The sequence below is a fragment of the Mustela erminea genome, chromosome 17, assembly GCF_009829155.1.
Source record: "Mustela erminea isolate mMusErm1 chromosome 17, mMusErm1.Pri, whole genome shotgun sequence".
NCBI classification, from domain to species: domain Eukaryota; kingdom Metazoa; phylum Chordata; class Mammalia; order Carnivora; family Mustelidae; genus Mustela; species Mustela erminea.
In genome coordinates this window covers 64,836,730-64,863,109 of record NC_045630.1, presented here as the reverse complement: position 1 = coordinate 64,863,109, position 26,380 = coordinate 64,836,730, and the positions used below count along the sequence as shown (strand labels likewise).

At 42.2% G+C, this 26,380-nt stretch overlaps 2 protein-coding genes across 2 annotated transcripts in view; both read left to right on the top strand.

Annotated features, from left to right (window-relative positions):
* Nucleotides 1–4,265: 4,265 nt before the first annotated feature.
* Nucleotides 4,266–10,819, top strand: DUSP12 (dual specificity phosphatase 12). Its single transcript, XM_032318687.1, has 6 exons — nucleotides 4,266–4,665; nucleotides 5,683–5,796; nucleotides 5,885–6,003; nucleotides 6,415–6,511; nucleotides 7,484–7,670; nucleotides 10,416–10,819. The coding sequence occupies exons 1-6, from the start codon at nucleotides 4,283–4,285 to the stop codon at nucleotides 10,575–10,577; spliced, it is 1,062 nt and encodes a 353-aa protein (XP_032174578.1). The 5' UTR covers nucleotides 4,266–4,282; the 3' UTR covers nucleotides 10,578–10,819.
* A 6,885-nt stretch (nucleotides 10,820–17,704) lies between these two features.
* The window catches only part of ATF6 (activating transcription factor 6), a 212,869-nt gene continuing 204,193 nt past the window's right edge, over nucleotides 17,705–26,380 (top strand). The window contains exons 1-2 of the mRNA XM_032317566.1: nucleotides 17,705–18,022; nucleotides 18,120–18,486. Coding sequence (XP_032173457.1) covers nucleotides 17,705–18,022; nucleotides 18,120–18,486 — 685 coding nt within the window. The remainder of the gene's footprint in view (nucleotides 18,023–18,119; nucleotides 18,487–26,380) is intronic.

The following is a 26,380-nucleotide window of genomic DNA, read 5'->3' as shown; positions in this document are numbered from 1 at the left end:
TTTTGTTTTTCCGGGAAAGTCTTTACCTGTCCTTTATTTGTGAGGGACAACTTTTGCCAGATAGAGTGCGCTTCCTTGGCAGTTTTTTCTTTCCTTCAACACTTGGCTTATAAGGTTCCTACCGAGAAATCTGCTGATAGCCTCATGAGGATTCCCTTACAAGTTACAAGCTTCTATTCTCTTGCTGCTTTTAAGATTTTCTCTTTGTCTTTGATTTTTCACAATGTTATTAAAATGTGTCTTGGACAGGATCTCTTTAAGTTTGTTTGGTAACCTATGAGCGGCATGAATTTGGATATACAAATTTCTCCCCAGATTTGCAAGTTCTTAACCATTACTTCCTTAAATAAGCTGTGTACTTCCTTCTCCCTCTCTTCTCTTTCTGGAACTCCAATAACTTGCAAATTATTTCCTTTGCTAGTATCCCGTAGATCAATTAGGCTTCCTTCAGTCTTTCTCATTCTTTTTCCTTTGCTCTCCTCTGACTGGGTAATTCCAAAATTCCTGTCTTCTTCTTCTGTTGTTTTTTCTTTTCTTTTCTTTTCTTTTTTTTTTTTTAAAGATTTTAGTATTATTTATTTATTTGAGAGAAGGTGAGAGAGAGAGAGAGAGAGAGAGCACATGAGTGGCAGGAGAGAGAAAGGGAGAAGCAGACTCCCCTGCTGAGCAGGGAGCCCCATGCAGGGCTCAATTCCAGGTCCCTGGGATCATGATCCGAACTGAAGGCAGACGTTTAACCAACAGAATCACCCAGGTGCCCTTAAAATTCCTGTCTTCTAACTGACAGGTTCTCTCTTCTGCTTGATCCATTCTGATACGGATACTCTCTACTGCATTTTTGTATTTCATTAAATGTGTTCCTCAGCTCCAGAATTTCTGATTGGTTCTTTTTAATGGTTTCTATCTCTTTGTTAAACTTCTCATTTTATATTGTTTTCTTGATTTCATTGAATTGTCCTTATTTCTTTTCTTGTAGCTCCCTGAGTTTCCTTAAACAACTGTTTTGGATTTTTTATCAGATAAATTGAAGATCTCCATGTCTTTGGGGTTGGTTATTGAAAGACTATTTTGATCCTTTAGTGGTACCATTTCTTTGACTTTTCATGTTCCCTGAAATTTTGCATTGTTACCTTTGCATTTGAAGTAATAGTCACCCCCAGTCTTTACTAACTGCCTTCAGGGGAGAGATGCCTTCCATCAGCCCCCCTAGAGATTCTGAGGTTTCTTCAAATCTTCTATGGATACACCTACTCCATGCTTCCTTGCTCCCTCTTGAGGCAGATATCTTAAGCCTGAGTGCCTTCTCAGATGCGGCAACACACTAGGCCAAATGCTGACAGCTTCCCTTCTTTTTCCCAAAAGTGGCACTAAAGTCTAAGTTTGTGATCTCTTCCTGTCTTGCAGATTCAGGCTGGCTCTCTGCGCATGCTCTCCAGACACTTGCCAAAACACTCTTGCCACTGCCATTGGGAGCACCCACGAGGAGCTGGCCACAGGGTGGAGGTGAGTGTGGGGGTGAGGTGCACAGAGCACTAGGAGCGCCCATGGGCAGACAAGGGGGTCCAGGGGCAAGGCTCCTGGGCTCCTGGGCTGGCTCCTGGGCTGGCTTCTTGATGGAGCCTGTTGAATTAATTAGTAGGACCTATGTCCCTTTGGTGCCCTCTGAGAGTCCTGTGTGTGGTTCTTTCGGTCTCTTCCCTCCATCCCCCATGTTCCCCCACCCCATACCCCAGGATAAAGCTCAGGCCCAGGAGACCTCTCTTGGCCCTCAGTTTTGCGGCCTTGGGGGAGGAGTGATGTGAGGAAAGTCAATCTTACCCTCTCTGATGCATCCAGCCATACTTTTTTGTTCCAGCTGTCTGCTAGGACATCTCTGCTAGAAACCTGTGTTTCCACAAAGGCTCTCCTATCCCTGTTGATTATCTAAGTCAGTGTTTTCTGCAGGCTCCCTGACCAGAGCCAAGAGGGAAGATGGTTCACAGGCCACCACAGGGTCTGTAGCTAGGACCAAGGTCCATGTGCCTATTACCTCACATACAGGAGGGCAAGACTCCTCCCAGGTCCCTTGGCATATGGTACAGGATTTCACAGCTCCCACCAAGGCCCTTTTGCCTGTGGATGGATGTTAACTTGTTGTTGGGGGTGGGGGAACGTGGGAAGAGGAACATCTTATTCAGCCATGATGCCGATTATCACTCTTCTAGAGTTCTTTGTATTTTTTGGATATTAATTTCTTATCAGATATATGATTGGCAATTATTTTCTCCCATTCCATAGGTAGCCCTTTTGCTCTTCTGATTATTTCCTTTGATGTGCAGAAATTTTAAATTTTGATATAATCCTGTCATGAAGATTTATTTCTAAGTTTCTTCTAGGAGTTTTGTAGTCTTTTTTTTTTTTAAAGATCTTTTTAAAAAGACTTTATTGATTTATTTGACAGAGAGAGAGCATACAAGCAAGGGGATCAGCAGGCTGAGGGAGAGGGAGAAGCAGGCTCCCTGGCGGAGCCCGATGTGGGGCCTGATCCCAGGACCCTGGGACCATGACCCGAACCAAAGGCAGACGCTTACCTGACCGAGCGACGCAGGTGCCCGTAAATATTTTTATTTATTTATTTGAGAGAGAAAGCACAACCAGAGGGAGGAGCAGAGGGAGAGGGACTAGCTAACTCCACGCTGAGTGTGGAGCCCAATGCTGGGCTCAATCTATGACCCTAAGATCATGACCTGAGCCAAAGTCAAGAGTCAGATGCTCAACCGACTGAACCACCCAGGTGCCCTAGGTTTTATAGTCTTATGTTTAGGTCCTTCATCAATTTTGAATTAATTTAGTACATTGTTTAAGGTAGGGATCACACTCCATTCTTTTACACGTGCATATACAGTTTTCCCAGCACCATTTGAAGAGGCTAGTTTCCCCCATTTTCCCACTGGCACCCTTGTTGAAGGTCATTTAAGCATATATGTGAAGGTCTATTTCTGGGCTCTATATCCTGTTCCATTGGTCCTTGTGTCTGCAGGGAAAATACACGGAGATACCCAATCATAAAATCACCACCACTTCCTGACAGCATCCAATCCAGAGCAAAGCCCTGCTTCCTTGAACTCTGTCCAAAATCACCCAGTATAAGCCCAGATCCTACACAGGCATACCTGTGATATTGTGCTTAACAAGTAGTTTTTAAACAAATTGAAGGTTGTTGTCAACCCTGCGTTGAGCAAGTGTATTGGCATTATTTTCCCAACAGCATTTAGCATTTCTTCACTTCACGTCTCTGTCACATTTTGGCAATTCTCCCCACATTTCAAAATTTTTAGTACTATTATATTTGTTATAGTGATCTCCGGTCAGTGATCTTTGATGTTACTATTGTAATTGTTTTTGGGGTGCCACAAATCACGCCTATAAAAGATGACAAATTTCATAAATGTTATGCATGTTCTTCCTGCTTCACAGACCAGTCATTCCCCCAATCCCTCTCCCTCTCCGTGGGCCTCCCTATCCCTGAGACACAATAATACTGAAAGCAAGCCAATTAATCATCCTACAATGGTCTCTAAATGTTCAAGTGAAAGGAAGACTCACACATCTCTCACTTTAAGGCAGAAGCTAGAAATTATTAAGTTTAGTGGAGGAGGCATGTCAAAAGCCAAAATAGGCTGAAAATTAGGCCTTTTGTACCAAACAATTAGCTAAAAATGTGAATGCAAAGGAAAAGTTCTTGAAGGAAATTAAAAATGCTACTTCAGTGAACATGCAAAGGATAAGAAAGTGAAGTGGGTTCCTGGCGGTCCTTGGTTGGAGGGTATGGGCGTAGGAAAACGTGGGATTACTATTTTAAAAGTATATAGGACAGTATGCATCAATAAGAAAGAGATTCGCATACCAATAAAAAAAAAAGGGACAAAGAAAGAAAAAAAGAAAAAAATAGTCACAAGAGAAGAAATACAAGCAAATGGCTTCATAAAAAAAATTTTTTTTAAAGTGTTTTACCCCAAATGCACACTGCTGCTTCAGTTGGTGGGACATCATTTCAAATTGGAGTCCAACTACTCTTGTTGTCCCTTTCTATAAAGCCTCTGCACTACAAGCCTGGAAAACCCTGTATTTGGGGTTTATCCTCTACCACCAAGTTGCAAGCGCTGGGGCCCAGACACGGGATTAAAGGCTCCCCAGGTAGTACACACTCCTACAGTCTCCGTGGTCCTCCGAGGGAGCCCTGCGCATCTCAGGCCGGCTCGACTCAGAGGAAGGGCGTTCTAGCCAGCTGCCTGCGTACTCGATGGTAGGGCCCCTGCCCGCGCGGCCCCCGGCGGCCGCCATGTTGGAGGCTCCGGGAGGGAACCATGGCTGTGGTCGGCAGGTGCGTGGTCAGAGCTGCGCCAGCTCCGCCGGGCAGATGCTGGAGGTACGGCCGGGCCTGTACCTGGGTGGAGCCGCGGCCGTGGCGGAGCCGGACCACCTGAGGCAGGCGGGCATCACGGCCGTGCTGACGGTGGATTCGGAGGAGCCCGACTTCAGGTCGGGGGCTGGGATGGAGGGTCTACGGAGCCTCTTCGTGTGGGCGCTGGACAAGCCCGAGACTGACCTACTGAGCCATCTGGACCGGTGCGTGGCCTTCATCAGCCAGGCCCGCGCCGAGGGCCGCGCCGTGTTGGTGCACTGGTGAGTGGCGCGTACGTGGGGCAGCCCCCCGGCTTTGCTTCCAGCCTGCAGCCGCCGCCCCTTCCTCCGAGGACCCTAGCGGAGGACCAAGGGGCTCTCAGACCACGGTTCCGCGGCTGGCGAGTGTCAGAGAGAGAGGAGGGGCAGGTGGCGGGCCCCCGAGGGCGTGCTTGCTTGCGTTCTTGCTGGCGTGGTTGATTCATTCTGCAGTCCCCGCCCCTCCCAACTCCGAGTTGCTTTTTAGGGGGGACTGAGAGGTGGCAAAGCCCCTGGACCTAAAAAGGGTCGAAAGCTTTTCAGGCACCTACTCAGATGATTATAATGCAGATTAGGATGCCAGTCGTGCAGTAAAAGATATTAACAAAGATTAAGATTATTCACAGTTCACCGCAAAGGCAGATTATTCTCAGTGTTTTTGTTTGGGGCAGAGGACGGTTGGTGAAGGGAAATGGGGAGAGAAGAATTGTTTAGGACACGCAGGAGCCCTAAGCCGTGCCCAGGGCAGAGATGGAGTAAGTTTATAGAAATGCGTAAAAGAAAATCTTGATAGGTATTTGGGAATTCTTAGTAGTCTTCTTTAGTTGCACTGGAGTGTAATAATTAGTTTAAACTTAGTGAATCAGCCCTTTTACTGCGTGCCAACACTTGTTTTAAATATTTACACACAGGACATAAGCTAGTGGTAAAATGGAAAGAAACCTGGGACCAGATCTTCGGCCCCGTAATGCCAAGAGAGGGGAGCTTTGGATTTTTTTTCAAAGCCATTATAAAATTTTTTAAATTAGTGTAATTATTTTTGAAAAGGTAATACATTTGCGTGGTTCAGAATTCAAAAAGATTAAGGAAATAAATAAAGGAGTCATTAATTTCAGAGGCAAAGGGTTTTTATTTGGGTAGAAGGAGCAGGCGTGAAGTGGACCTGAACTTTACCGTTTATGGGAAGCTGGGCTTTTTTTTTTTTTTTTTTTTTTTTAATTGCTGCTGTTTGCTATTTTATTTTAAAGGTCTCTTTTTCAGTCATGCAGGAATTAGTCGTAGTGTGGCTGTGATTACTGCTTTTATGATGAAGACTGACCAGTTTACCTTTGAAAAAGCCTATGAAAATCTCCAGACCATCAAACCAGAGGCTAAGTGAGTTCTTTGTTAAAGAAATAATTCTGGTTTTTCGAAGTGATTTTATCCATTTAAAGAAAACTTAGCTTTATATTTGTCCTTATAGGATGAATGAGGGATTTGAGTGGCAACTGAAATTATACCAGGCAATGGGATATGAAGTAGATACTTCTAGTGCAATTTATAAGCAATATCGTTTACAAAAGGTTACGGAAAAGTATCCAGGTAAGTAATAATTACTAGTACTTATTGGGCCCTTGTTACATGCTCTTTACTCTGATGCTAAAGGCTTCCAGTGTGTTATCTTAACTTTTCCAGTCGTCCCTTGAGGCAGGTGCTGTTACTTCCTTCTGAAAAGGTGGGTTACCAAGAAGTAACTTGTTCAAGGTCACATGGTGTGTAAGTGGTGGGCTGGGATTTGAACTCTGGCAGTCTGTGCTCAGAACCAAGGGCTTCTTCACCGGTTTCTCTGACCTCACAATGATTTCTCAACGCTGGAGATTTTAATTTTTTTATTTTTATTTTTTTAAATTTCTGAGGTTAGCATTTCTTGCCTCAATTTGACATTAGCCGAATTTTGTCTGAAAATGCAGAGCTGATTGCAACAAATAGATAAATTTTAATGATCTCATGTAGAATTACAGAACTTACCTCAAGAACTCTTTGCTGTTGACCCAACCACCATTTCACAAGGATTGAAAGACGGCATTCTCTACAAATGTAGAAAGTGCAGGTAAAATATTTTCTGTCCTCTGGAGATTTTATCTTATATCAGGAGCTGAACAGTACTAAAAGTTTCATTTTCTTAAAATCTGTAGGAAGAATTTGTTCAATTGAATATTATAAAAATTTCAAATTCAAAACTACTTTTAAGAATATAAATTTTGGGGCGCCTGGGTGGCTCAGTGGGTTAAGCCGCTGCCTTTGGCTCAGGTCATGATCTCAGAGTCCTGGGATCGAGTCCCACATCGGGCTCTCTGCTCAGCAGGGAGCCTGCTTCCCTCTCTCTCTCTCTCTGCCAGCCTCTCTACCTACTTGTGATCTCTCTCTGTCAAATAAATAAATAAAATCTTTAAAAAAAAAAAAAAAGAATATAAATTTTGAATGAAACGAGATGGGATTGGGAGGGAGACAAACCATAAGTGACTCTTAATCTCACAAAACAAACTGAGGGTTGCTGGGGGGAGGGGGGTTGGGAGATGGGGGGTGGGGTTATGGACATTGGGGAGGGTATGTGCTTTGGTGAGTGCTGTGAAGTGTGTAAACCTGGCGATTCACAGACCTGTACCCCTGGGGATAAAAATATATTATATGTTTATAAAAAATTAAAAATTAAAAAAAAAAAGAATATAAATTTTGGGGCACTTGGGTGGCTCAGTGGGTTAATCCTCTGCCTTCAGCCCAGGTCAAGATCCCAGGGTCCTGGGATCAGGCTCTCTGCTAATCAGGGAGCCTGCTTCCCCCTCTCTCTCTGCCTGCCTCTCTGCCTACTTGTGATCTCTCTCTCTGTCAAATAAATAAAATCTTTAAAAAAAAAAAAGAATATAAATTCATAAGAGTGAAAGTAAATCAGGTTACTTGTAGAGATTATTGAAAATTAAAGTAGCATAATCCTTTTTTATTTTGCTAAGAAACGCTGCACAATTCATCTGTTTCTTCATCCTTTTGGAGGTCATTAATGTTTTTGTTTGTTTGGGGGTTGCAGGCGATCTTTATTTCGAAGTTCTAGCATTTTGGATCATAATGAAGGAAGTGGTCCCATAGCCTTTGCCCACAAGAGAGTGACGCCATCTTTCACGCTCACCGCTGGGAGTCAGGCTCAGTGTACATCATATTTCATTGAGCCTGTACAGTGGATGGAATCTTCTTTGTTGGGTGTGATGGATGGCCAGGTGAGAACGCATTTTATTTTCTGCAATTTCATTGTATCATCTATATTTTGTTTCTTGCCCTCTCAACCATATTTTAACTGGTGTTTCATTCCATCATAAGTATTTTCTTATGAAGATTATATCTTTCTAGTGCAGATAAGAATCTATCAAATAAATTAAGTAAAAATCCAGCCTATCTAAAGTAGTGAACCACATTTGGTTGAGAACTGTTGGTCTATGTGAATTCCTTTTAAGGCTATTTATATTTTTTCAAATAGAAGACTAACATAAGCTGATTAGAATGTATTTAACAAATTCAAATTTGGTAACAAGTAGGGCAAGTCGAAGATTTTAAGATTACATTTAAAGTTTCTTTCCTTCTTCTCTTTCTTCTTCTCTTACATCTCCTCTCTCTTTTTTCCCTGATATTTCAATTCAGTATGTTTGCTAAGAGATTCATTTTCATTTCCTATTTATTCTTAAGACTGCAGCTCATGAGAGTATCCTGGCATGCTACATTTGTCCTTTAGGGTTACTTAATTTAAAGATATTCTTAATCTAAGATATAATTAATATAATCTAATTATATTAATACATATTATTATAGATAATATATATCTATTAATATAATTTTAAGATATGATTAATAATGATAAAGGTTTATGGTTTGTATAAAAGTTTGTATAATGAAAATTTTATGAAACTCACTATATTTCACTTGAAGACTACAGTAACTGTACAAATAGATAAAACATACATAGTCATGTTTTATATGTGAAGAAACTTAGTTTATGTTAGTATCTTGCCTAGAAAGAGATACCCTATATTCAAACCCACGTTTTCAGACAATTCTGCTTATTGAGATATAAGTCACTTACTATATAATCTTACCCATTTAAAGTGTACAGTTCAGTGGTTTTTAGAATATTCACAGAATTCTTGCAACATCATTGTTTTCACCATTCCCAAAATAAGTGCTACACCCGTTAGCCATCACTTCCTGTTCTTGATGATATCATTTGCAGCAGTGGGGTTTTAATTTTGAAATCCACTTGATCTGTTTGGTTTTTTCTTTCTTTCTTTCTTCTGTGGCTTGTGCTTTTGGCTCACTGCTCTTAATTAGCCTAGAAAACATATAAGATGGAGGCATTTTTGTGGAAGACTATATCACATTTGTGCATACTTCTTTGTACACTTATTTGAATTTTCCTGTAGACCTGAAAGTGGAATCCCTGGTTTGTGGTGTGTGTACGTCTTAAATATTGCTAATATTCTACCCTGACATAAAAATGCTTATACAACTTGGCTTTTCACTAGCATTGAATGCATGTACCCATTTTCCGATACTCTTGGCATAGCGGATATTATAAAACTGGTAACGTTTTGTCAATCTGAGAGATGAAAAATATTCATCTTAAAATGTCATCATTTGAATTTCCGTGACTACTACTGAGGACCAATATCGTTATATACTTACCAGCTATTTACAGCTTTTCTGTACATTTCCTTTACATCCTTGGTCCATTTTTCTCTGGATTTTGCCTTTTTCTTATTGATTTATAGGAGCTCTTTATATAGTCTAGATGTTAATGATTCCTCTAATATATTGCAAATATTTCCTCCTGTCGCATATCTCAGCTTTGTGGTGTATTTTGTCATACTGAAATTTAAGATACTGGGGCACCTGGGTGACTTAGTGGGTTAAAGCCTCTGCCTTGGGCTAAGGTCATGATCCCAGAGGATCGAGATCCCTGGGATCGAGTCCTGCATCTGGCTGTCTGCTCCAGCTCTCTGCTCGGCATCCCCCTCTCTCTCTGCCAGCCTCTCTGCCTACTTGTGATCTCCGTCTGTGAAATAAATAAATAAAATCTTTTAAAAAAAAATTTAAGATACTTATGTAATCAAATTTGGTTTCTGAGTTTTATGTCCAGAGCTTTGTATCATTTAAGATTAAAAATAAGACTCCCTGACTCATGTCATGCACAAAATAACAAGCTAAATTTTAAAAAATAATGCTCTAAATACATGAAATATAATTGACATGCTCAGGGTTTTTTTTTTTTAATTAATCTATTTTACTGGAGTATCAGTTTGTTTTTAAAAAGCTGTGAATCAGGGATGTCTGGGTGGCTTAGTCGTTAAAAAGCCGTGAATCTGAGGCCTAACCTACATGCTGTCAGTCTCAATACTGATATTGACATGAGACTCTTCACATACTTTCCTGTTCTTTAGTCATGATGATCTTAGTTTGAAATATTAAACTGAGATTGATATAAAAGGCACACATGCCACTTCCTGAAATCTTGGGTCCTATCTCAACCTTTCTGCCCTCATACTGGGGCATAAAGACCAGATTAATCTGGTCTTTTTCCAGACTCCCAGGATACAACATGTTTCTTAGACGATTATCAGAGTCCACTATCTGTTATGGTAAATTGCCATTGCCTTTTACCTTGCTGATTCGATCATAAACGCCTGGAAGCTAGGAGCCATGTCTTAACCTGGTTTTTATTTTGTTTCATTTGTTTGTGTTATTAGGGAGAGAGGGGGAGGGGCAGAGTAAAGGGAGGAGAGATGCAGACTCCCTGCTGAGTAGGGAGCCCAAGGTGGGGCTTGATTTCAGGACCCTGAGATCATGACCTGAGCTTGAATCAAAGTACGGCGCTTAACTGACTGTGTCTTACCTGTTTTTATATCTTCTATTGCCAGTAATAATTATTTGTCTTAGAAGTGAGTGAATGAAGTAACACAGTTCCTTTATTTCAGCTTCTTTGCCCCAAATGCAATGCCAAGTTGGGTTCTTTCAATTGGTACGGTGAACAGTGCTCATGTGGTCGATGGATAACACCTGCTTTTCAAATACATAAGAATAGAGTGGATGAAATGAAGATGCTGCCAGTTTGGGGATCACAAACAAGAAAAACATGAACTTGTGACATTTTTCATAGCTTGGAAAGAAATTTGCTGATACCTGCTTCCCTTGCTTACTGTCATTCGTGGCAGATTGTTTAGTTTATAGGCCATCAGCATTTCATTTGATGTGACATGGAAACTGTGCTCTGTTATTTGTTAGACTCCTACACTATTTAAGCAGAATACTTTATTTGCAAATCAAAACTTTTAATCATGTAAATTGTACTTTATTTGATATTAAAATTTTCTATAACGCATGTTCTTTGTTTCATTTATTTTCAAGAGTTCTGATTTTTGGAGTGTGTAGTTATGTGATATTAAGGTCTGGATAGACAAAATTATTTATAAAAATTGGAAATTATCATGTTTAAATAGATTTTTATTTCTAGAAATGTAAAGCAGATTTCTTTGGACATAATTCAAAACTATTTCTCTTTCTTTAAGGGACATTAGTAAATCTACATATGTCTGGATTTTTCTTGGAAGTGTAAAAGGAAAGGCTATTAGTAAAACCTTGACTAAAATAAGCTTTTCCTGTTACTCTTTAGGAATCCCAATTATGTAAATTTTTAGAAAAGCATGTTTAAGATACATTTTGAAGTAATCTACTTAAAAATGTATTAATGTTAGGTATGTTTCTAATGATAAGGAAAATACATGTGGAATAACTATATATCAGTTACTTTTTTAGCCTGATAGGTTGGAGAATTAGAAAAGGTACTGTGTCCATATTAGCTTTTTTACATCTCTCTGGAAACTGGAGTTTATTTTACTCATTACTAATAATTAGAATTGGACCTAATTAGATATTTGAACAATTACATGAAATCAGAATTAGCTAGTAAAGAGAAATATAGTCCATGTTCTTAAGCCACTTTGCATATTTACATGTGAATATGTCTATATAAACACCAAAATGGGAGTAGTTTTAAATGGAAAAAGTGAAAATGAACCTCTTAAAAAATACCTAAATTTTATTTATTTATTTATTTTTACAGAGGGAGAGTGCTGGAGCCACTGGGGAGGGGGGGAGGGGCAGAGGGAGAGGAAGAGAGAATCAAAGCAAGCTCCGCACTGGGCATGGGTCCCAGAGCCCAGTTCCCCAGAAGGATCTCATGACCCTGAGATTATGACCTGAGATTAACCAACTGAGCCACCCAGGCGCCCCTACCTAGTTTGTTTTTGAAATGTTGGGAGTGTTATAGGTGGTTCTTGAGAACATCTTGGCATAGGGCCTGAAGCCTTTGGTAACTTCATAAAATGATTTTTCTTATGAGAAAAAATTTCTCCATTTCTTTCTTAGCTTTTGTAATATGTGTTCACTTTGCTTCATAATGTACTCTACAAGCTTTTTGAAAACAATTATGAATTGTGCCTTTTGTAGGTGCAAAACTGAGTAGCGCGAGTTTTGTATGGCTATCCACACTAGCATCTAACACAGAGAAAATTACATAGATTTTATCTGAATTTGCAATTCTCAATTCAGTAAGTATTTACTGAGCACCTATTATGTGCAGATTCTAGGTGATGCCGTGAACAAACTAGAATAAAACCCTCTCTTTTAAGATTTTATTCATTTATTCATGAGAGACGGAGAGGCAGATGCAGATGTAGGATCAGGGAGCTCAAAGGGGGACTTGATCCCACAACCCTGGGATCACAACCTAAGCCAAAGGCAGACACTTAGCTGGCTAAGCCGTCCAGGCACCCCAAAACCTGTATTAACAATTTATATTCTGGCTGGGAGAGAGGGTACTTTTTTTTTTTTTTTTTAAAGATTTTGTTTATTTGAGAGAGAGTGCACCCAGCATGCACGTGTGCACAGGCACGTGGAGGGTAGGGGTGGTGAAGGGCAGAGGGAGAAGCAGACTCTGCTGAGCAGGGAGCCCCATGTGGGCTCAATCCCAGGACCCTGGGATCATGACCTGAGCCAAAGGTGGATGCTTAACTGACTAAGCCACCCAGGTCCTCTGACAAGATTCCTTTTTTGAAAGATAATTGGTATTTGACAGTGGAAAATTAGTTTGGGGAAATTGACTTTTCTTTACGTAAATTTTGAAATTTTGTGAAACATCCACTAAGTAACAATTCCCAATTTAAACTCCATTAATATTTTACTTGGTAAATAGTAAATAGAAATGGTAAATAGAAAATCCATTATGAAGAAGAAACAAAATCTTTAAAAAACAAACAAGTGTAACCCTTTTTAATATTTAAGAACATCAATTTACAACAAATGGGTTTACACATTTGTCCAAAAGAGTGATATGAACTTTGTTTCATAGGTGGTGTTTCAGGTGCAGTTAAGAAGTACTGAAATAGAAGTCTGCCTGGGGGCGCCTGGGTGGCTCAGTGGGTTAAGCCGCTGCCTTCGGCTCAGGTCATGATCTCAGGGTCCTGGGATCGAGTCCCGCATCGGGTTCTCTGCTCCGCGGGGAGCCTGCTTCCTCCTCTCTCTCTCTCTCTGCCTGCCTCTCGGCCTACTTGTGATCTCTCTGTGTCAAATGAATAAATAAAATCTTTAAAAAAAAAAAAAAAGAAGTCTGCCTGGGCTCTGATCTTTCTGGCCCCACCTGTCTCTAGCTGCCGGGAAGGTCTTCTGCAAGCTGAGGGTCAGGCATCTCCTTCATGAAATGGGAGTAATGTATGTTCTACTGCTCCGCCCTCTTAGTAGGGTTGTTTTAAAGGTCATTTATATAAGCTTTAAATAAAACACTTGTATAAAAGGGAGATAATAATTATATCTGGCCCGGGCAGTTGTGGGGATTTTAATGATACAATGCAGGCACAGAATGTAAAACAGTACCTAGCTAGTAGCATTCAACACGGTTCCTTAAAATAGCTGCAATTTATTGAGAATTTACCATGTGCTAGTCACTGTGCATTTAAGGTGTGTGTTTTTTTAAAAGATTTTATTTATTTATTTGACAGAGATCATAAGTAAGCAGAGAGGCAGGCAGAGAGAGAGGAAGGGAAGCAGTTTCCCCTCTGAGCAGAGAGCCCGATGAGGGGATCGATCCCAGGACTCTGGGATCATGACCTGAGCTGAAGGCAGAGGCTTTAACCCACTGAGCCACCCAGGTGTCCCCATTTAAGGTGTTTTATCTAATCCCGCAATCCTGTGTGGGATAGATCCTATTATTCCCATTTTACAGGGCAAACTGAGGCTTAGAAAGATTAAGCCGCTTCATCAAAGTTACATTGCTGGCAAATGGTTGAACCTAGATTAGAATGAAGATTTGGCTTATTCCAAAATCTGACCTTTCAACTCTGTATTCTAGGTTTGAGTTCACTGTTTAGGGGTGATAGAAAAGATGTCATACTCATACTCAAAATGTGAGATTGTGAAATATAAAAGTACTGGTGAAATGCAATTTTTAACCAAGTTGTAAATATACTGGTCAGGTGCCCCCCTAGCACTTGCAGAGTTCTGATGAGTGCAAATTGGGGCCTAGATGCTACTTGTCTTAGTACTTGAAAGTTATAAATCCAGTTACCAAACTATTAAATAAACTGTGTCATTCTCTTATCTTGACAAACATAACTTCATGAAAATCTGGGAGACAAGGTTTGAGTTTACAATTCTCTGACTTTATGGAGTTCCTGACAATATGACAATGTAGAGAGAGTAGGCTCCCAACCTACAGAGCAACCTGCAGAGTCGGCGCCTTTCCCCACCCTGGGGTTCATTCACATGCCTGGTGCATATGCATACGTGAACTTCCCACCTCACATTTCTAAACTTAGTCTTGTACTCCTGGCATATGGCATTGGCACAGTTCGCCCTTGGGAAGTCAGAGGCCTGAGCAAACTTTAGAAACAAGGCATGGAGCTATTCGGGCATGAGAAGCATATCTAGAAGGAGGCATGTGTTCTGGTTGGGCATGTCCCCTTGGCACCATGGATTCTCACCCTGTGGGAAGAGACACTGCCAGATGCCAGAGTTGAGTCCTCTGAAGTGTGGATCTAGGCAAGGACCTCCTTTATGTCTCTAGGCAAAACTCTCTTTCAAATTTCACTTTGCTTCCAAGGGTTTAAGTTGAAAGCAAGGTAATAAAGAAAGAAGATTCAATAACACTTGACACTTATCGTTAAACACACACACACACACACACACACACACACACACACACAGTAACCAGAATGGAAGGAGTATATGACCACAGTGTGTATAAAAACTACAACAACCACAGCGAATTTCTGGATGAAAGTGAAATTTTCCTTGCACTGAAATACTACAGGAAAAATCTTATCAATAGTAAAACTTTTAAAAAGTTTCACATTAAAGTTGGGAACAAGGTAAAAGATGTATATTATATATACATACATATTATATATGAAGGTATATATACCACATACCTTCAGTGTGGTACCAGAGGTCCTTGCTATTGCAATAAAATAAGGGAAAAAGGTTTAAGCCTTAGGAAAAAAACAGAAATCACTGATAGGTGTTGACATCTCTAAAAGTGGGATATTTAGAAATTAGGTGCCTCCTTGTATGATGCAAGGAAGTACGTAAGAAACATTCCTGCGAAAACAAATGAAACAAAAACCATCTAGTCAAGTTTACATTTAACTGGCAGTTTACAGGAGCAAATCACCATGAAGACCCTGAGCAGTAGGAAATTCTACAGCACATATGACAGATCCTTTAACAAAGGGCATGGGGTGACAAGGGGAAGAGGGGACTGTCCCATGAACCATATGCACCCTGATGATCCTGATTTGAGCAAACCAGTTGTAGAAAGGGATTTTGGGGAGAAAATTGAGTGTGGAATGGGTAGAGATGATATTAAGGAATTATTTTTGGTGGGTATCATAATGGTATTGTAGCTATGTTTTTAAAAATTGGAAAAATCTTTGGCGGGATACTTATTGAAGTATTTTTAGGTGAAATAACATGATACCTGGGATTTGCTTTAAAATACTCCAGGGGATGGGGCGCCTGGGTGGCTCAGTCGGCTCAGTGTCCAACGCTTGATTTCAACTCAGGTCATGATCTCAGGGTGGTGGGATCCAGCCCTGCCTCCGGCTCCATCCTTAGTGGAGAGCTCTGGAAATTCTCTCTCTCCCTCTCCCTCTGCTCCTCCCCCTGCTTATGCTCTCTTTTTCTAAATAAATAAGCACATAAAGAATATATTTTTAAATATGTTTAAAAAACACCCCAGGGGAAAAAAGCAAACCAAAACAAAAAATAAAATTGTTGTGGGGAGAGAAAGTAGGTAAAACAAGAATGGCAAATTGTTGAAGCTGGGTGCTAGGTGCTAGGTGAAGTTAGTTTGTCTCTTGTGTGTGTTTGAAATTTTCCACATTAGAGATTAATTTTAAAATGGTTACAGTGTTAAAATAAATTTTAAAATGTCAGTGTTCACATGCGAATTTTTCTACATAGAAAATCCTATAGAATTTACAGACAAAATACTACAGTCACACAATTCAGCAAGTTTTTGGATACAAGATTGCAGTATAAAAATCAACAGTGTTACTATACCCAAGGAATAACAGATGGGGGGGGGGAAAGAATGTGAAAAACAAAACTATAAAAATATTCAGGGAAAATAAGAAAATCTCTATGACCTCAGGAGAGGGAAGGAGTTTTAAGCAAGTTACAAATGCCACAGATCTTAAACAGAAGACCAGTAAATTTGACTACACTGAAATTAAAACCTAAAAGACAAACCCCTTAAAAAAGACAAGTGCAACTTGAGAGAATGTATTTGCCATATATGTATCTGTTAAATGAAGATAGTAGGCTAGCTAAAGATGTGGGTATCATCAGAGAAAGAAAATGCAATAGCAAGTTTTGTAAGAATAGACAATTCACAGAAGAGTAAGTAAGGTTTAATAAACACGAAAAGATGCACCATCTCCTTAATTGTCAGGGAAATGTAAATTATGGTCACACCCTTCACAGGGGCAAAAAATGTTAAAGTGACCAAATCTAGTGTTGGTCAGAATGTGCAGAACTCATTGCTGCTAGCAAGGATGTAAAATGGTATAATCTGGCAAATATTAACATTCCTATTCTATGACCCAGCATATATCTTAAAGACATTCTTGCTTATATGCACAGGGACTCATACAAAGGCGAATGTAATGGTAAAAATTTGAAACAATCCAAATGTCCATTAGTAGGGAAATGAAAGAAGAAATTGAGAGTTATATGTATGTGTGTGTATATATATATATATGTGTGTGTGTATGTATTTTCAAGGAAATACCGTGTAACAGTTAAAACATGAATAGATCATCAAAAAGTAATGTTGGATAAGAAAAGTGATTTGGAGAACATGAGGATGACACATTTATGTAAATTAAAAAACCCAACCCAATACTGTGTCATAGAAGTGTGTCAATGTGTGTCATAGAAGCCATCTGTGTGGAGGGAGGGAAATGAAGCAGGGGAAAAGCAGACTTGGGTCTTATCTGCAATGTTTAATTTCTTATATTATGAAAAACCTGAAACAAAACTGGAAAACGTTAATATTTGTTAATTTTTGGTGACAGGTATGCAAACGTTTGTTTCATTATCTGCACTTTGGGGATAAAAATAAAATTTTCAAAAATTAAAAAAAATCAACGGTGGCAGGAGTTCAGTCATGGTGATTTTAAAAAAAAAGCACTGAGGTGCCTGGTGGATACGGAAAGAAGACTCTCGCTGGTTCTACCTTAGTTTGTCAGTTTGGGATTTGCAGTTAAGAACACCTGATGCACATTTCACCGGACCTGAAAACTGGTTAGCCATCTCACGGTGAAAGAGAGCATGCGGGCTTTCGTCTTGTTTTTGTTTTTTTCCGGCTCTGGGTCCCGGGGCGGCACTGGCCGCGGCGGATTATGCAATCAGGAGTAACCCTCCAGCCACCGGGACTGGGGCTGATTCTGGGAAGCGCCTGTTTGGTTCCGTAACTGTGGGAAAGACTCCGCTTGGTCCTAAAGCGATACGTGTTCTCAGGGCGTGTGACGCCGTCGCCGCTGACGTGCCGCGAAGAGAAAGGCTGTGACACAGCGCTCCGGATGCTGTGGTGCCAAACTCGGCTCAGGTTTTCAGTCGGAGCCCGTGATGTGAATTTCTTCTACACAAAACGGAACCTTAAGTTTTAGTATCAAAGAGATCGGGAATTTCCTGATTGTAGGTTGCATATATGGGGTTCGCGCGCCCGCCTTTCCACCCGTCACGATGTAGACCCGCGAATCTAGGAGACCGGCCTGAGCCGGGCGGTTCATCGTTTATACTCGCCTCGCTTAAATCTGTTTCAGTAAAAGTAGGCTTTCTAGAGCTACACCGCGCGCGGTCCTGGTGGTCACGTCGCGTGCGGGGCCTGGTGGTCACGTCGCGTCTGACGAGCGCCGCACGAGAGCTTTTCTCCCACACGCTCGTGTGTACGGGGAGTTTCTACATCGCTAGCGAGCGATTCCGAAAATTAAATCGGATTCACTTTCTCGGGCTCTGCTTTTGTTCTGCGAGAGCTACGCTGTGGTATTAAAGACATCCAGCATGTTCAGAAAGGGCTCCTACTTTTCCTAATATTATCCGTACATTCTATTTAACCAATGTAGTGTTTATGTGTCTGTCCGTCTTTCTCTCTCTCTCTCTCTTTCCTTAAACCAGCGGGACAGAAAGTGCCGAAAAGCCCTACAGGGAAATATTTACTCGGACGTTTGTTTAAACGAGCTCGTCAGTATCTCACGCTCCTCCTTTCTGATCCGCCCAAGGGCCCGGGCGGTCGAGGCACTTTGTCCTCCCTCGGCCACCGTCCGCAGCGCGGTGGGAGGTATTTTGTCCGCCGGGCGCCGCCGTACGGGATATCAGTCACCGAGTTCCAGGCCGCCGGAGCGTGGGGCTTGCGGGAGCCGGCTGGCGTTGCCGGCACCATGGAGTCGCCTCTCAGCCCGGGCCTCTCTCACCGAGCCGAGGAGGATTGGGGTGAGTGTCAGCTGCGAACGGGCCGCTGCCGGCCGTGGGGTTCTTCCTCCAGACGCGCACTTGTGGAGGCAGGTGTGGGCGAACTCTGCCCCGGGAGCCGGGGCTCGCCCGTCGCTTCCGTCCGCGGTCCTCCCTGGTAGGGTCTCGCCGAACCCGTCGGTTTCGGCCCGGGTAGCAGCGAGCGTGAAATGTTGCCTGATTGGAATTATTATCGTTTTTCAGCGTTTCCGCTGGGAAAGTACGAGATGATCATTGTGTGGGGCTGGAAAGGGCGTAGGTAAGAAGCAGAGGGCAGGAGGACTGTGACCACCCCAAGGCTCTAAGCTGTTTTCTGGGTGTGGGGTGTGGGCGGTGATTGCCGTGAAGTGTGTCTGTCGGGAGTGTGTCTGTGGGAGAGAATGGGAGTGTATACGGTGATCTTCGTGTCGCAGCTGCCACTGTTGGTCTAGGCTGATGTCCATTTTGGCAGAGAACCAAAGCACCAGACCTTGGGCCCCCGACTACCTAGACCTAGTACTTGAAGACTGATGTAATCCTTACTGCCTTCCAGAAACAGCTCTAGTTTGTTGTTGTTGTTGTTGTTGTTTGTTTTTTTAAAAATTTGCCTCCTGTATTTTTGTTTGGCTTTATGGTCAGGAAGAGTGGAAGGCAATGCAGTGCGACTCAGAGTGGGGAAACTTCCTCATCTAGGTGTTTAGAGGAACCTTTCATTCTTCTCTTTGTTGTGGGATGTAATACTAATGCTGGTCTCGAGCTTCAGTGAGAATTTAGGATTGCATAGGTCGAGTGGGCCCTGTAGTTGAGCCTATGCCATTCACCTACTTTGGAACTTTTGGGGATGCCCCGGGCTGATGCTCAGCTTTCCCCCTTGGACCATCATTCTGAGAAGCAAAGTGCAATCTCAGTTCTATTTATTGACCTGAAGTCCTCGTTTGACTTTCTAAGGACAGAACTTTTCTACAATTATGTGACATGAGAAATTTATTTCAGTCGTTGGTGGATTTCCTAGCAGTTGTTGGAAGGACTGTAGACTGTCAATTTCAAGTGTGTTTTCCTGGGCCAGATAGAGTGGTCATGGTGGTTACCCTTTATCTAGGACTTCATTTGTGTCAGGTGTGCCGCAGAGCTTCTACATGCATTATCTTCTTTAAACCTCTCAACAGCGCAAGAAGTTAATACTAATTTACAGATGAGAAAACTGAGGCTGAGGGAGAGTGGTCAGTCTTCTAGCCTGTGAGGGGCACAGGCAGGATCAGAACCAGTTTGTCTACCTCCAAAGCCTGTGCTCTTAGTCATTATTCCGTAATGCTTTCCTTAATTATTTCTGCAGATGTGATTCTTCCCAAGACCATCCCCCCTCCCAGTTATTAATAAATCTACATTAAAGTGTCAGGTGGTTACGTTTTTTTCTCAGCTAGTCAGCTGTTATATTTTCATGATCTTTTTTTTTTTTTTTAAGATTTTATTTATTTATTCGACAGACAGAGATCACAAGCAGGCAGAGAAACAGGCAGAGAGAGAAAGGAGGAAGCAGGCTTCCGGCTCGCTCGGGGCTCGATCCCTTAACCCTGGGACCATGACCTGAGCTGAAGGCAGAGGCTTTAACCCACTGAGTCACCCAGGCACCCCTCATGATATTTCTTAAACTGCTACTGTGGGGCACTTTCTTGAAGCATTATTTTGTCTTTTGATACTCAGGCTGCATTTTCCTGATTAACCCGATAAATTGATGCGTAAATTGACGTGTAGTCCTAATGTTCATTGACAGAGCATTCAGTTCTTTGTAGTCATTTCACTGAGTTAACTCAGGTATCCTGCCCTGCTCCTCCCTGAATGTGTTCATTTCCCATTGTTTTCCAGGCTTCTCTTTTCAGACTGTTGACAGTCTTCTCCTGGTTGCACACTTTAATTCTGATTTGTTAGGTAGTCAGTAAGTAGGATCGATTTCACAGGCACTAAAGTGAAACACTACTGTCTGCTGCTGTTTTTCAGTAGAATATGGATTCATTTTCTGGGAATTGCCATCTTGAGGATCCAAAGACGTCACTGATTTATCTGATTTTTTTTTTTAAGATTTTATTTATTTATTTAATAGAGAGAGAGAGTACAAGCAGGGGAGTGGCAGGGAGAGAGAGAAGCAGGCTCCTGTAGAGCAGGGAGCCTGATGTGGAGCTCCATCACAGCACCCTGGGGATCATGGCTGAGCCCAGTGCAGATCCTTAACCTACTGAGCCACCCAGACGCCCCCAACTTTTTTTTTTTAAATGTTAGAAGGTGGCCAGTGATATTTAAAAATTTAGAGTATGTAATTAGTACTTGTCACTCTCATAACTTTGAATAATTAAATAAAGTGATTAGGTCAGAACAGTCTATGGTGGGAGGGGCTTTTCCCCTCTAACTTGGGTAGTGACATTTAGAGAAGTGTCTGCAAACATTTTCTGTAGAGGTCCGGATAGTAAGTTTTTTAGGCTTTGTGGTTCTGTGGTCTCTGTTGCAGCTACTCACCTCTGCTGTTACGGTGCAGAAGCAGCCATAGGCAGCGTCAGCTGAACATGGAGATGAGGAAGACTGTGTTCCCATACAACCTTATTTATGACACTGAACTCTGAATTTCATGTAATTACTTTATTTTATTCTGTTTTAAGATTTTTACACTTATTTTTAAGTAATTTCTACTTTCAACGTGAGGCTTGAACTCTGAGATCAAGAGTTGCAAGGTCTGCTGGCTGAGGCAGGCAGGAGCCCCCTGAATTTCATATAATTATTTTTAATAGTAAGTTTCTTTTTAGTACAGTTTTAGATTTACAGAATAATGGAGCAGACAGTACATAGAGTTCTATTTATACTCTCCTTGCCATTTTCCTTATTGCTAACATCTTGCATTAATGTAGTAAATTGTTACAGTTGAACCATTATTGATCCAATATGATTAACTGAAGTCCATAGTTTATGTTAAGATTCCTTCTGTGTTGTACGTTTTGTGGGTTTTGACAGATACCTACCATCATGTATATACAGTATCTCACAGAATAGTTTCTTGTATCTAAAAAATCCCCTGTGCTGTACGTGTTCACCCTCCCTCTCTCCTCCTGGGCCCTCTACCTAGTCTGCCTAGTTTTGCCTTTTCCAGAATGTCATATAGTTGGATCATACAGTAGGTAGCTTTTTCCACTTAGCAACATGCATTTAAGATCCATCTATGATTTTTCATGGCTTGATGGCTTTTTTTTTTTTTTAAAGCACTGCATATTGTTCCGTTGTATGGATGTACTAGAGTGTAGCAGTCTCTCAGCCTGCCATAACAAATTACCGAGGACTGGGTGGTTAAAACAACAGAAATTTATTTTCTGACAGTTCTGAAGGCTAGAAGTCTGAGATCAGGTGCCAGTATGGTCTAAGTTCTGGTGAAGGCTCTCTTCCTGACTTGTGGACGGCTGCCTTTTCACTGTGTCTTCACAGGGCAGAGGCATGAGAGTTGAAAGAGAGGGGAGAGGGGTGAAGGGAGAGAGAGGAGCTGAGGAGGGGGGGATGGGGAAGGGTATCTCTCTCCCTCCTCCTGTAAGGCCACAGTCCTATCTGATTAGAGCCCCACTCTTTTTTTTTTTTTTTTAAATTAACATATAATGTATTATTTGCCCCAGGGGTACAGGTCTTGAATCATGAGGCTTACACATTTCAGAGCACTCGCCATAGCGCATACCCTCCCCAGTGTCCATCGCCCAGCCACCCTATCCCTGCCCCCCCACCCCCAGCAAGCTTCAGTTTGTTTCCTGAGATTAAGAGTCTCTTATGGATTATCTCCCTCCGGATCCCATTTTGTTTCATTTTTTTCCCTCCCTACTCTCCACGGCCCCCTTCCCCTCCCCCCATCAAATTCCTCATATCAGAGAGATTCTTATAATTGTCTTTCTCTGACTTACTTCGCTTAGTGTGATATAGGGCCCCAATCTTACATTGTCATTTAATCTTGTTTACCTCCTAAAGATCACCCTGTCTCTGGCTGCAGTCACCCTGGGGGGCATGGCATGTAATTGGAGAGGGGGAACACAACGCAGTGTGTTTATGCATGTATATATCAAAGGATCTTTTGGTTGCTTTAAAATACTGGCAGCTACACATAAAGCTGCCATGTTCATGTGCAGCTTTTTGTGTGGACATGTTTTCAAATCATTTGGGTAAATACCAAGAAGCATAATTGCTGTATCGTATGGTAAGAGCATATTTAGTTTTGAAAGAAAGTTCCAAACTGTTTTCCTAAATGGTTGTACTGTTTTGCTTTCCCATTAGCAGTGAATGAATGTTCTTGTTGCTCCATATCCTCACCAGCATTTGATTTTGCCAGTGTTCGGATTTGAGCCATTCCAATAAGTATTGTTGGTCTGTATTTTTTTTTTTTTTAAGATTTGTTTATTTTAGAGAGCGTGTGCGTGAGTGGGGTGGGGAGGAGAGAGAGAGAATCTTCAGTAGACTCCCCATTGAGCCCCAAGCCCCACATGGGACTCAATCTCATGACTGAAATCAAAAGTCCGTCACCCAACCGACTGAGCTACCCAGGCACGCCACCTTGTTGGGTTTTGTTTGTTTGTTTTAAGATGTTATTAATTTATTTGGCAGAGAGAGAGAGAGAGAGAGAGAGCGCCAGAGGGACAGCACACAAGTAGGACCTGCAGGCAGAGGGAGAGGGAGAAGCAGGCTCCCTAGTGAGCAGGGGGCTGGGTCCTGAGGCTCGGTCCCAGGACTCTGGGATCAGGACCTGAGCTGAAGGCAGACACCTAACAGACTGAGCCACCCAGGCGCCCCCCTCATTTTTGTTTTAATTTGCAGTGCCGTCATAACCTGTGATGTGGAGCATGTGTTCACATGCTTATTTGTCACCTGCAAGTCTTTCCTCTCCTTCCCTTCCTCCCTGTCTCAACTTCGTATAGAAATGATCTTTTGCCACATGTAAGGTATATGTACCAAGATCAGAAGCTTCTATCTGCTTCTGTGGTTTCTTTTATATCTTCCGTCTCTTCTGTGAAAGTTGGCCTTCTGGCACTGACCGCAGCCTGACTCCCTGGTGGGTGCTGCTTTCTCCGAAGTCTTGGTGAATGGTGGCCATTTTGATTCTCATATCCTTTTTGCCATTTGGGCCTCTAAAGGTGGGATATAGTTAACTTTCTTGTTTTTCTTTCATTTTTTAAAAAAGATTTTATTTATTTATTTGATAGATATCACAAGTAGGCAGAGAGGCAGGCAGAGAAAGAGGGGGACGTAGGCTCCCTGCTGAGCAGAGAGCCTGAGGCGGGGCTCAGTCCCCGGACCCTGAGATCATGACTTGAGCCAAAGGCAGAGGCTTAACTCACTGAGCCACCCAGGCGCCCCGACTTTCTTGTTTTTCGCTGCTGCTTTCAGCTCATTCTCCTTTCATCCTCCCTAAGAAACATCCAGTTTGAGTCTCACATTTTCATGACGTGCTGTGCCACCCATCCCTGTAACAGGCAGTCATCTGCTCTTTCCTGGTTCGTTCTCCCTCACTGTTGAGAAATTCTAGCTCTTAGCTTACTGTCACTTTTCTCCAACATTCCTTCCTTGGCTGATTTCAGATCCTCAGAGGATACTTCAGATACCGTGACCTCTCATGTCTCCGACCTCCTCCCCACCAGTGGTCTGGCCTTCCACCCTGTTCAGCCATTTTCTCCCCTGGTTGCAGGCTGAAACCCTGTCAGTGCTGCTAACAGTTTCAGTTTCAGCAGCCCCCACTCCGACCACCACCTCCTGTCTTACCAGCTCACTCCCTTTTGCTTCCGTCAATCCCTGCAGTCCCTGGGCGCTGCCATCTTTTCCCTGTTCCCCGTTTTCTCCATGTCATCACTTCCCCCTTACGCAGTTCAGGTCCATCGACACTCACTGCAGCTTCCCTCGCTCACACTCACGGTACCTTGTCTCTCGTTCTGTAGTCCTCTCTTGGCTGAGCCACGAGCTTGGTTAAATCTAACAGATTGATGATAGTAACCCGAAACAGGCCTCCCGGTGTGGCCTGGCGGATCATATTTGCCTGGATCTCATTCTCCCACTTCGATGGTTGTTTGTATCAACTTCCTTCTCTCTTCAAACCTCTTTCACCTCCCCCTTCCTTTGAATCGGAAGAGAGCTACCCCAGTCTCCCACTACCTCATCCACCACTTACCAGTATATTTACCTTCTCTTGTTGGGAACCGGTGGCTTCTCGCTGGAGCCCCTAGTGCTGTAGATCCCTCCTCCTCAGTCAAGAGTGTTGCGCAACACTTCTTCCTTCTGTTCCCTGGATGGCATCACTTCCCTCTCTGCTAGGTCGTCTCCACTGGTCAGTAAACATGTGGTTGTTGGTCCTGTTCAGAGTCAAGGAAAAGCCCTCCAAACCTTCTTTGGGTGTTACTTCTTCTTTAGCTACTACTACATTTCTCTTTATTTTACAGCACAATTCTTTTTTTTTTTTTTTTTTTAAGATTTTATTTATTTATTTGACAGAGAGATCACAAGCAGGCAGAGAGAGAGAGAGGGAAGCAGGTTCCCCGCTGAGCAGAGAACCCGACGCGGGGCTTGATCCCAGGACCCTGAGATCATGATCTGAGCTGAAGGCAGAGGCTTAACCCACTGAGCCACCCAGCTGCTCCTACAGCACAATTCTCAAGAGCAAAAATAAAACCATGTTCATGGACTCCAGTTTCTCCTGTCTCATTGTCAGTGAGCAGCCGGGATCCACCCCTCCACCAAAGCCGCTCGAAGGTCACCACTGACTTCCATTTTGTTAAACCTGGTGGCCATTTCTCATATTAATAAACTGAGAGGAAGTAAATGAATACATGGTCAAGGTCAGGTGGGAAAGCTTGCTGAGAAAGTTAAAAGTAATAGCTCCCATAGTTTACTACTGCAAAGGGACATCTAAATATTGGTTACGTGAGACTGGCAAAGAGGACGTCGGACTAGACAGTGGACTTTCGAGTTGCTTTAGAGGGGACCAGCCCCGAATGTTCGTTAGATATACGTTACTAACCTACTTTCAGTTGTTTTTAAACCACCGAGGTTTTTGTTAAAAAACCACAGCGAATGAAAAGATCACTACAGGATACCCTGTATTTCCCTCATCTAGATTGACCAACTGTTAGCATTCTGCCCCATTCAGTATTACCCATACTTCCCTCCTCTTTCATCATCTGAAAGTAGGCTACAGATAATACGAAACTCCTAAACATTTCATCATTTACTTCCCGAGAACGAGGAAATAGGTATTTTTAAGCAGCATGAATTCGTACTGATACCTACAGGTCAAAGGCAGTACCACAGGGTTCTTTCTCACCTTCTCACATTATATGCTTACATTTTTTTTTTCTTTTTCTCTCTTTTTTTTTCCTGAGATAGAGGTTTATTGGGAGAACTTATGTCCAGGGAATCCAGGAGTGCCCGACTGGACAAAGCATTCACTGCTGAGTTACATTTCTTTTCTGTGAAAATCCTGATTCCCAATAATATCCTGTGTTTTTACAGTCTCACTTCAGCTGCTCTGTTGAAAATAGACTCAAGGACGGGCAAGGGCGGAAGCAGGGAGAACATTTGGAGGCTACTGTAGCAATCCAAGAGAATTGCAGTGGTGGCAGTGGAAGTAATGGCAGTGGTTGAATTATGGAGATATACAAATACATCTACATATACACGTACTTTTTTTTTAATTTTATTTTTTTAGAGAAGAGTCAGATCACACGTGAATGGGGATGGGCAGAGGGAGATGTTGAGAGAATTTCCAGCAGACTCCCTGCCGAGCAAAAGCCAATAAACCTATGTTCAGTAATTAATGTTTCAGTATTTTATTTTATTTGGAAGTGATCTAGCTAGTCAACAAATACCCATCATTTAACTTATCTTAGTAAACATCAAA